Genomic DNA, 11196 nt, shown 5'->3' on the forward strand with positions numbered 1-11196 from the left:
TCTCAGCTCTGTGCCCCTTATCATAAGACTGTAATCCCATGGTTTGGGTGCAATGGGATTCCCCGAGTACTGCAGTGTCCTCCCCCATCCTGAAGATGTGCAACATAATAGATTAAATGGCCACTGTAAATTGCCCCTTGTGTGTAGGTAAGTGGAACAACCTGGGGACAGTTTATAGAACCTGGGCACAGGGGCGGTCAAGTGGCACAGCGGTAGAGTTGCTGCCTTACAGCGCCGGAGACCCGGGTTCCATCCCGACTATGGGCGCTGTCTGTACGGAGTTTGTACGTTCTCCCCGTGATCTGCGTGGGTTTTCTCCAAGATCTTCGGTTTCCTCCCACACTCCAAAGACGGACAGTTTTGCAGGTTAATTGGTTTGGTAAACGTAAAAATTGGCCCTAGTGTGTGTAGGGTGGTGTTAGTGTGCAGGGATCGCTGGCCGGCGCGGACCCAGTGGGCCGAAGGGTCTGTTTCCGCGCTGTATCTCTAAACTAAACTAAAGTTGATGGGATCACGGGGAGAATATTTTGGGGGGAGAATTGGTGCGTAATGGGACAGGTCTGTAAGCGACATGGAGTCACTGAGTTTAAATTGACTCCTAAATTGTAAGACAATAGCTGTAAATCATCCACCCCATGTGTGAGTGAGGGGTAGGATCTTGGCGGGTAGGACTTTGAGGGATCCTACCCCTCACCCAAGGGGCGATTTACACAGGCCAATTAATTGTGCACCTGGTGGACTGTAGGTAGCCAAGTCCATTGCCCCTCACTCTGCCACTGCCCCCAAATCCTACTATGCAGGGGTGAAAGAAGGGTCAGTGAGCAGATTTATCTGGACAGATATGGAACCAAGTGCTGGTCATTGGGATTGATGTAGATAAATATGTGATGGTCAGCAGACTTAGAGGGCCGAAGACCCTGTTTCTACGATGAATAACTCTCTGATTCTAATCCTCTATGACACTATAATTGCATGAGCATGTAGCTCCATGAGTCTCTGACCCGCATTACCCCTTCTTTAGTTCAGTTTAATTTAGTTTAGAGATACAGCGCGGAAACAGGCCCTTTTGGCCCACCGGGTCCACGCCGACCAGCGATCCCCGCACACTAACACTATCCTAGGTTTTACAATTTTTTACATTTACCAAGCCAAACAACCTACAAAGCTCTATGTCTTTAGAGTGTGGGAGGAAACCGAAGATCTCGGAGAAAACCCACGCAGGTCACGGGGAGAATGTACAAACTCCATACAGACAGCACCCGTAGATGGGATTGAACCCGGGTCTCCGGCGCTGCATTCGCTGTAAGGCAGCAACTCTACCGCTGCGCCACCGTGCCCACCCCAAGACCCTGGTTCAATCCCGACTACGGGTGCTGTCTGTACGGAGTTTGTACGTTCTCCCCGTGACCTGCGTGGGTTTTCTTAAACCTTCTCTTAATGAAGATACTGACAGCCTTCAGATCTATCAATAATGTAGCATGAAGTGGTTCACTTGGTTAAAATAACGCTGAGAGAAAGAGGAATCAGACAATGGATTACAACTGCCTCAAAAGATTTTTTGGAAAAAGGATTCATATTCCATAGAGAAGCCACAATGTTAAAAAAAAGTCAGGATAGGTATTGTACATGAAAGTGAGGTGGAAATTGATGAGGGTTGAAAGATTGATTGAAAGACAATAGCACAGTTACAAGCCCTTCAGCCCACATTGTCTATCGATCATCCTTCACATTAGTTTGATATTATCCCACCGTCCTCCACTAGGGGGCAATTTACGGCGGCCATTTTACCTGTAAACCTGCACATCTTTGGGACGTGGGAGGAAACCAGAGCACCTGGAGGAAACCCACGTGGTCACAGCGACTGCTCCAGAGGTCAGGATCAAACCTGGGTCTCTGCCGCTGTGAGGCAGCAGCTCCACCCACTGCGCACAATTAACAATACGCCCTATAAGTGAAAGATTCTAATCTTGTCTTTCCTGTTAAGTCAGGCGGTGATCATTTATACAATCTTCAAGTGGAAATTTATGTTTTTCGCGATGATATTTTTCCCAGGGTTGTGAACTCATTTCAATCTTATTTCCCCATCCATTGTTACCCAGATCCTGTTCTTTGAGAACTTCTTCAATTTTCCACAGCGTGCTCAAACAGTAATACCCTTACAAAATTCGGCGAAAGAGGGCACTTTCGAGTTGCATCACAGCTTGAGTTGGCAAAAGCTTTGTCCAAAAACTGCTGAAATTGCAGAGTTGCAGACGTGGCCCAAGCCCAGACCTGACCTCCTCCCATTGACTCTATCTGCACTTCAGGCTATCTCAGAAAAGCAACCAACACACTCAAAGACTTGTCCCACCCGTCATTCCTTCTTCTCCCGGCTCCCATCTGCCAGAAGGTATGGAAGCTTATCATATATATACAGCCGGAAACAGGCCTTTTCGGCCCACCAAGTCCGTGCCGCCCAGCGATCCCCGTACATTAACACTATCCTACACCCACTAGGGCCAATTTTTTTTTTTACATTTACCCAGCCAATTAACCTACATACCTGTACGTCTTTGGAGTGTGGGAGGAAACCGAAGATCTCGGAGAAAACCCACGCAGGTCACGGGGAGAACGTACAAACTCCTTACAGTGCAGCACCCGTAGTCAGGATCGAACCTGAGTCTCCGGCGCTGCATTCGCTGTAAAGCAGCAACTCTACCGCTGCGCCACCGTGCCACCCTTGAAGCTTGAAAGCATCCGATTCAGGAACAGCTTCTTCCTCTGTTATCAGGCTTCTGAACTGTCCTTCCATAAGCTAGGATACTGTTTGATTCACCTCTACCCCATTGAGGACATTGGGCCTTGTCTAAGGAACTGATGCGCTACAATGCTGAGGACCATATTCTGCCCACTGTATCTCCTCTCATATTCTGCCCTTTGCTCTGGGGTGGGCACAAACTGCTGGAGTAACTCAGAGGGACAGGCAGCATCTCAGGAGAGAAGGAATGGGTGACGTTTCGGGTCGAGACCCTTCTTCAGACTGAAGTCTTCATCCAAAACGTCATCCATTCCTTCTCTCCAGAGATGCTGCCAGTCCCGCTGAGTTACTCTAGTAGTTTGTGTCTACCTTCGATTTAAACCAGCATCTGCAGTTCTTTCCTACACATTTTGTCTTCCCCTTTGCTCTAACATACATACTGATTGTATGTATGTATGTCTGGTATATCTGATTTGATTTGGATAGCATACAAAACAAAGCTTTCACTGTCATAATAGTAAACCTAATCCTAGCCCTCAGATCAAGGTCTCCTCCCCTTATTCTTCTCTTTCTTTCATTGAGTTATGCAAAGCAGAAACACATTCTTCCTCCCACCATTTGCAGGCAGCCATCAAGCACCTCTCAGCACTAGTTCCATTTACCATTCTTGGTCCATAGCCTGTAGGAAAATAACTGCAGATGCTGGTACAAACCGAAGGTATCACAAAATGCCGGAGTAACTCAGCGGGTCAGGCAGCATCTCAGGACACAAAATGTTGGAGTAACTGAGACGCTGCCTGACCCGCTGAGTTACTCCAGCATTTTGTGACACCTTTGGCCCATATACTTCTGTGCTTTGTTGATTCAAGTGATGTTCCAATCTTCTTAAATGAAACGAGTCACCATCTCATGGGCAGATTCTAACCACCCTCTGGGTAATAAAATTCTTATTCAGATCCAGGGGCAACACGGTGGCGCTGGGGTAGAGTTGCTGCCTCACAGCACCAGAGACCCGAGTTCGATCCTGACCACGGGTGCTGGCTGTATGGAGTTTGTACGTTCTTCCTGTGACCACGTGGGTTTTCTCCAGGTGCTCTGGTTTCCTCCCACACTCCAAGGGTGTACAGGTTTATAGGTTAATTGGCTTTGGTTAAAAAATTGTAAATTGTCCCTTGTGTACAGGATAGTGTCATTGTATGGGGTGATCGCTGATCAGCGCAGACTCGATGGGCCAAAGGGCCGGTTTCCACGCTGTATCTCTAAAGTCTAAATCTCTTCTTACCCTCATTCATTGCTGCCTGCTGTGGGTTAAAGGTTCCCACTTTCTACTCTATCTCTGTTCATTGTCAAACACTTGCTAAAGTCCATGTAGATAAGGTTTACCAACCTGTCCTTGACAAATATTATTGAACATTGCTTCAGATAACGTAAACAAATTCAGATTTCTCATATGCAGAGTTTCCTCCCACACTCCAAAGACGCACTGAGCTAGGTTAATTGGCTCGGTTATAAATGTAAAATTGTTCCTCATATGTGTAAGATAGTGTTAATGTGCAGGGATCACTGGTCAGTGCGGATTCGGTGGGCCGAAGGGCCTGTTTCCTCGCTGGATCTCTAAACTAAACAGAAACATATTGGCCATGAACTCTCCCTATCTCACTTTTAAAAACCTTTCATTTGCCAGACGGTTTACCTGCAAACATTTTCTCCTAATTAATCACTGCGCGTTCCTGTCTAATGTCATTCAAATTAGTCTTGCTACAATTTAGCCCTTTGACTTCAGTAATGGAGAGCCAAGTTTTCCAATACCAAACAAAGACAACAGGCTTCTGGACACTTTCAAAAGAACATTTTGGCATTGGAGAGAACTGCACAACTTCTCACCAATCATAATCATACTTTATTAGCCAAGTATGTTTTGTAACATACGAGGAATTTGATTTGCCATACAGTCATACCAATAAAAAGCAACAATTGTTAATACATTTTAACATGAACATCCACCACAGTGACTCCTCCACATTCCTCACTGTGATGGAAGGCGAAACAAAAGTTCAAACTCTTCCCTTCTTTGTTCTCCCGCGGTCAGGGGCCTCGAGTCTTCCGTTGACAGGACAATCTTGGCTTCCATAACCCGTGGTTGGGCCCTCCGCATCGGGGGGATCTCAGCTCCCCCGCGCCAGGTGATCTGACCCCCGGTCGGGGCTAATGGAACCTCCTGCGGCTTGGAGCTTCCCGACATCAGTCTCTACCAGAGACTGCGAACTCCTCGATGTTGAAATCCGCAGGTTGCGGTTGGAGCGTCGATCCCAGGCAAGGGATCGCAGGCTCCGATGGCAAGTCCACGGCCCCGCGGTGGGGCTCAAAGTCAGTCTCGAGCAAGGCCGCCAGCTCCATGATGTTAGGCCGCAGAGCGACCGGAGATACGATCCGGAAAACAATCGCATCTCCGGCAAGGTAAGAGATTGAAAAAAAGTTTCCCCGATCCCTCTGCCCACCCCCCACATAAAACAAACCAGAGAACATCAACACATACTTTTTCAACACACTAAAAATAACAAAAAAGACGAAAAAGACAGACAGACTGTTGGCGAGGCTGCCCTCCACTGGATCTAAAACTCCACGATTTAGACAATAGACAATAGGTGCAGGAGTAGGCCATTCGGCCCTTCGAGCCAGCACCGCCATTCAATGTGATCATGGCTGATCATTCTCAATCAGTACCCCGTTCCTGCCCTCTCCCCATACCCCCTGACTCCGCCATCCTTAAGATTTAGATGTGAGAAGTTAAACTGGGTCTGTTTTCCCACAAATAGAAGGAATGAAGGGATGATTTGATTGAGTTGTTTAAAATGTTAAAAGAAATGGAAAAGAGAAATGGTGAGAAAGTCATTTTTATCAATGGAGAAGTCTAGATCAAGGGTGTGCAACCTTAACATCACAGAGCCAGATCACAGAGCTCATCCCAATGAGCCAGAAACTCAGCCTTGTGCATTGGGACCAAAGATTTAAAATAATCGTTTCCGCTGTGCAAACAAAGCAATCTTGCTGAGCTGATTTAAGGCGTTACTCATGTTTAACGGTTGCAGATAAGGAACTATATCAGCCATGTTCTGCAACAGCAGTCCAGGCTCAAAGATTAACGACTGCTCCCTTTGATGCAGCTTGTATTCACCGCGGTCCTACAGTAAGACCTCGTGTCACCCTCACACTTCCCCCAGTCCCTCTCATTCGCCTCAATCCTTCTCATTCTCCCTCCCAATTCCCCTCACTCGCTCGACACCTCCTCCTAATTCCCCTCCCCACCCCATCTCACTCTCCCCACCCTCATCTCCCTCTCCCCACCCTCATCTCCCTCTCCCCACCCCACCTCCCTCTCCCCACCCCACCTCCCTCTCCCCACCCCACCTCCCTCTCCCCACCCCATCTCCCTCTCCCCACCCCATCTCCCCACCCCACCCCATCTCCCCACCCCACCCCATCTCCCCACCCCACCCCCCTCTCCCCACCCCACCTCCCTCTCCCCACCCCCATCTCCCCACCCCATCTCCCTCTCCCCACCCCATCTCCCTCTCCCCACCCCATCTCCCTCTCCCCACCTCCCTCTCCCCACCCCATCTCCCTCTCCCCACCCCATCTCCCTCTCCCCACCCCATCTCCCCACCCCCATCCCCCTCTCCCCACCCCATCTCCCTCTCCCCGTCCCTCACCCTCTCAATTCCTCTCACTCTCCTCAGCCCCCCCCTCTATCTCCTCCCCCTCCTCCCTCCCACTGTCCCTCCCTCCCTCCGTCCCTCCCTCCCACTGTCCCTCTCATGTCACTCTCACTCTCCCCAGTCCCCCCTCTCTCCTCCTCCTCCCTCCCTCCCTCCCTCTGTCCCTCCCTCTCTGTCCCTCTCACTCTCCCCAGTCCTCTCCTCCTCCCTCCCACTGTCCCTCCCTCTCACTGTCTCTCTCCACTCTCACTCTCCCCAGTCCCTCTCAGTCTCCCCCCCTCCCTCCCACTGTCCCTCCCTCTCACTGTCTCTCTCCACTCTCACTCTCCCCAGTCCCTCTCAGTCTCCCCCCCCCCCCCTTCCCTCCCACTGTCCCTCGCTCTCCCACCTCCTCACTCTCTTGCTCTCCCTCTCTCTGACTGAGAACGATCAGCCATGATCACATCGAATGGCGGCGCGTACAGGCTCGAAGGGCCGAACGGCCTCCTCCTGCACCTGCTGTCTATAGTTCCCCATCTCTCTCTCTCTCTCTCTCTCTCTCTCTCTCACGACCCTCCAATCTCCCCCATCACACCTCCAATAAACCCAGAGCCTGATCCAATTCCCCATCAGACCCCCCCCCCCCTCCCTTAACCCTCTCCTCTTTGCCTCCATATCCCTGATAGTGGGAGCAACAAGGGGTCTCTGACACCAAGGGTCGACCAGGGTAGCAACCACTGGGGTGGGATTGCAAGCATCTTACCGGGTTGTAGATGGGCTGGTAAGCCATCATTCTGTGTTCGCTTCTCCGCTTCCTTCTCCCCGCTGCAGAGAAACCGAAACACGGACAGAGGGACGGATGTGTTGCACAAGATCTCTTATATATACCAACAGGAAATAAACGTGGCTTGTGGACAGGCTTCCTCAGCGAGGAAACGAAACTCCACTTTGTTTCGTTTCGTTTCTTTCGAAATCTATTAAAAACAATCTCACTCCCCCTCATTTCCTCAACAAGAGGCCAATCAATGTCTGTTGACTGGAGCTCACCAGTCGTTTTGTGATCAGACTCGTTTTATGTGTTTTTTAGCCCAGGTATAAAGTCACCTCTGACTTTAGACGGCCAGGTCCAGGAGACCACTCAACGAGGCAGTGAACAACATCTGGATCTGCAACATCTGGGGGGTTTTTTCCCAACCATCTTGTCCTTAGTTTGAACTTTTAGTTTGGTGTGTGTTTAACAAATGCGGAAGCGTTTAACCATCTAGGTTCAACCATTTCATTGAAGGCACAAGAGATTGCAGATAGACAATAGGTGCAGGAGGAGGCCATTCAGCCCTTCGAGCCAGCACCGCCATTCAATGCGATCATGGCTGATCACTCTCAGTCAGTACCCCGTTCCTGCCTTCTCCCCATACCCCCTCACTCCGCTATCCTTACGAGCTCTATCCAGCTCTCTCTTGAAAGCATCCAACGAACTGGCCTCCACAGCCTTCTGAGGCAGAGAATTCCACACCTTCACCACTCTCTGACTGAAAAAGTTCTTCCTCATCTCCATTCTAAATGGCCTACCCCTTATTCTTAAACTGTGGCCCCTTGTTCTGGACTCCCCCAACATTGGGAACATGTTTCCTGCCTCTAATGTGTCCAATCCCCTAATTATCTTATATGTTTCAATAAGATCCCCCCTCATCCTTCTAAATTCCAGTGTATACAAGCCTAATTGCTCCAGCCTTTCAACATACGACAGTCCCGCCATTCCGGGAATTAACCTAGTGAACCTACGCTGCACGCCCTGCAATGCTTGAGAAAAAAAAAGACAAAGTGCTGGAGGAACTCAGGGCGGGCTGATGGTCAGATGAGGTTTCGGGTGGGCACCATTCCTCAGTCTTAAAGAAGGGTCCCAACCCAAAACATCATCTGTCCATTTCCCTTCACAGATGCTGCCTGACCTGCAGAGTTCCTCCAGCACTTTGATTTTGCTCAAGGTTCTTTTCATTGGAGGAAGATAGAACAACGCAGAAATAGGCCCTTCGGCCCACAATGTCTGTGCCGTACATGATGCCAAGACCAACTCTTTCCCGCCCCCTCCCCTGAAGAAGGGTCTTGACCCGAAACGTCACCCATTCCTTCTCTCCCGAGATGCTGCCTGACCCGCTGAGTTACTCCAGCATTTTGAGTCCATCATCCTGGTGAACCTCCTCTACACTCTCTCCAGCGTGAGCACATCCTTTCCAAAGTGTGGCAACCAGTTCGAGAGTTTTATTAAACCAAAGGTGCGTAGGAATTTCCTCTCACAGAAATGTGATGAATCTCTGGAAGTTTTTAACCAGTAGGTTGTGAAGATTGGAATCTTGGAGGTATTTAAAACAGAGGTAGATACATTTTTGAAAGATTGGGGAACCTAGGGCACAAAATGCACTACGAAGCCATAAAAATCCTAAGGATTAGTAACGATCCTTGAACCCAATCATCCACCGGGCTTGGTTATGTTTTTTTTCCCCCCAGGTTTACCATTAACCTCAAAGCGAAGTATGCTGACAATGGACAATAGGTGCAGGAGGAGGCCATTCGGCCCTTCGAGCCAGCACCACCATTCAATGTGACCATGGCTGATCATTCTCAATCAGTACCCCATTCCTGCCTTCTCCCCATACCCCCTGACTCCGCTATCCTTAAGAGCTCTATCCAGCTCTCTCTTGAATGCATTCAGAGAATTGGCCTCCACTGCCTTCTGAGGCAATGAATTCCACAGATTCACAACTCTGTGACTGAACAGGTTTTTCCTCAACTCAGTTCTAAATGGCCTACCCCTTATTCTTAAACTGTGGCCCCTTGTTCTGGGCTCCCCCAACATTGGGAACATGTTTCCTGCCTCTAACGTGTCCAACCCCTTAATAATCTTATACGTTTCGATAAGATCCCCTCTCATCCTTCTAAATTCCAGTGTACACAAGCCTCGTTGCTCCAGTCTTTCAACATATGACAGTCCCGCAATTCCGGGAATTAACCTAGTAAACCTACACTGCACGCCCTCACTAGCCAAGAATATCCTTCCTCAAATTTGGAGACCAAAACTGCACACAGTACTCCAGGTGTGGTCTCACTAGGGCCCTGTACAACTGCAGAAGGACCTCTTTGCTCCTATACTCAACTCCTCTTGTTATGAAGGCTGATAACATTGCCCTGCACATCGATCAAAGATATGCTGAAAATGCCGTGGTGCGGAACAGCAGGATCCACCAGAACTGGGGTACAGAGGAGCGAACTTTGCCCTTCCTCCCGTTTGTGGCTGGCCAGACGTTTGAGGTACGTCATCCTCCTGGAGGCAGGGCCCAGGTTCTGGAATCTCGGACATGCTGTAGATTAGGCGACTGCCCTTGAGGCAGCAGCTTTTACCCTGATAACACTGTTGTCAACTATTTCCAGCTCAGGAAAGATATCCAGAGTAGGGTGACCGCGCCCTCACGGTATTTACAGTGGAAAAGTAGCCCTTCTGCAACAGAGTGACAAAAGGGCGTCACAATGGTGAGCTGGTAGAGCTCCTGTCTCACAATACCAAAGACCTGGGTTCAACACTGACCTCGGGTGCTTTCTGTGTGGAGTTTGCACATTCTCCCTGTAACCAGTTAGATTTCTTCCAGGTGCTCTGCTTTCCTCCCACATCCCAAAGGCCTGTGGGTTTGTAGGTTCATTGGCCTCTGTAAATGATCCTGTGTGTTTGGGAAGTGGATCTTCTTCTTCTTGCGTTTGAGGTAGCAGAAGTTATGAAGCTGCTTCTGCTTCTGCTGTCTCTGTTTGTTGTCGTTCACCTGACTGAGGTCAGTTGACAGGGCTCACCACGGGGAGGTCGACAACGTGAGTCCCTGGGAAGTGGATGAAGGCGTGGTACAACACAGAACTAGTGTGAACAGGTGATGGTTGGTCGGCATAGACTCGGTGGGCCTGTTTCCATGCTGTATCACTAAACAAAACAAAACTAAGAGGCCATTGTTTAAATATCACAGTGGCATTTTAGTTATTAGCAACAGAAATCACATAACATTCAGTCCTTGTTATCCATAAGGGATAGAGGTAAGGAATGCCACAAAAGGCCTAATCTGATGTATCCAATATACCCTCCAAATAGCTGAATGTCGTGATGCTTACAAACCCTGATCAGTCTTATCATATCATATCATATATATACAGCCGGAAACAGGCCTTTTCGGCCCACCAAGTCCGTGCCGCCCAGCGATCCCCGCACATTAACACTATCCTACACCCACTAGGGACAATTTTTACATTTACCCAGCCAATTAACCTACATACCTGTACGTCTTTGGAGTGTGGGAGGAAACCGAAGATCTCGGAGAAAACCCACGCAGGTCACGGGGAGAACGTACAAACTCCTTACAGTGCAGCACCCGTAGTCAGGATCGAACCCGAGTCTCCGGCGCTGCATTCGCTGTAAAGCAGCAACTCTACCGCTGCGCTACCGTGCAAGTTACAAGATGCAACCGTGTAAGTGTTCATGGATTGCCCCTAGATTCTGTGGTTTCACCTACACCCCAAAGAAAATAATCCAATTTTTTGTTGTGGAGGTTGAGGTGAGTCAATAAATGCTTGGAGTTAGATTCAGTCATAATGCAAAGTACTTCCACTTTGTGATCCAATACTTACTATCTTGCCATAATGTTTTATTCTTGATCATTTTGTCTCGAGACCCCGCTGGGCTTTTTCTTTTATTTATCCAGTTGCCCTGGAAAGGTTATTATAACCTTTCTG

General features: G+C 49.0%; 1 protein-coding gene across 2 annotated transcripts in view; it reads right to left on the reverse strand.

Annotated features, from left to right (window-relative positions):
- Nucleotides 1-7358, reverse strand: part of LOC144611865 (galectin-8-like) — a 37029-nt gene extending 29671 nt beyond the window's left edge. The window contains exon 1 of one of the 2 annotated variants that reach the window (XM_078431175.1): nucleotides 7196-7358. In XM_078431175.1, coding sequence (XP_078287301.1) covers nucleotides 7196-7225 — 30 coding nt within the window. In that variant the 5' untranslated portion in view covers nucleotides 7226-7358. The remainder of the gene's footprint in view (nucleotides 1-7195) is intronic. The other variant, XM_078431176.1, reaches the window with a different exon arrangement.
- Nucleotides 7359-11196: the final 3838 nt, after the last annotated feature.

Source organism: Rhinoraja longicauda, chromosome 41 (genome assembly GCF_053455715.1).
Source record: "Rhinoraja longicauda isolate Sanriku21f chromosome 41, sRhiLon1.1, whole genome shotgun sequence".
Lineage (NCBI taxonomy): Eukaryota > Metazoa > Chordata > Chondrichthyes > Rajiformes > Arhynchobatidae > Rhinoraja > Rhinoraja longicauda.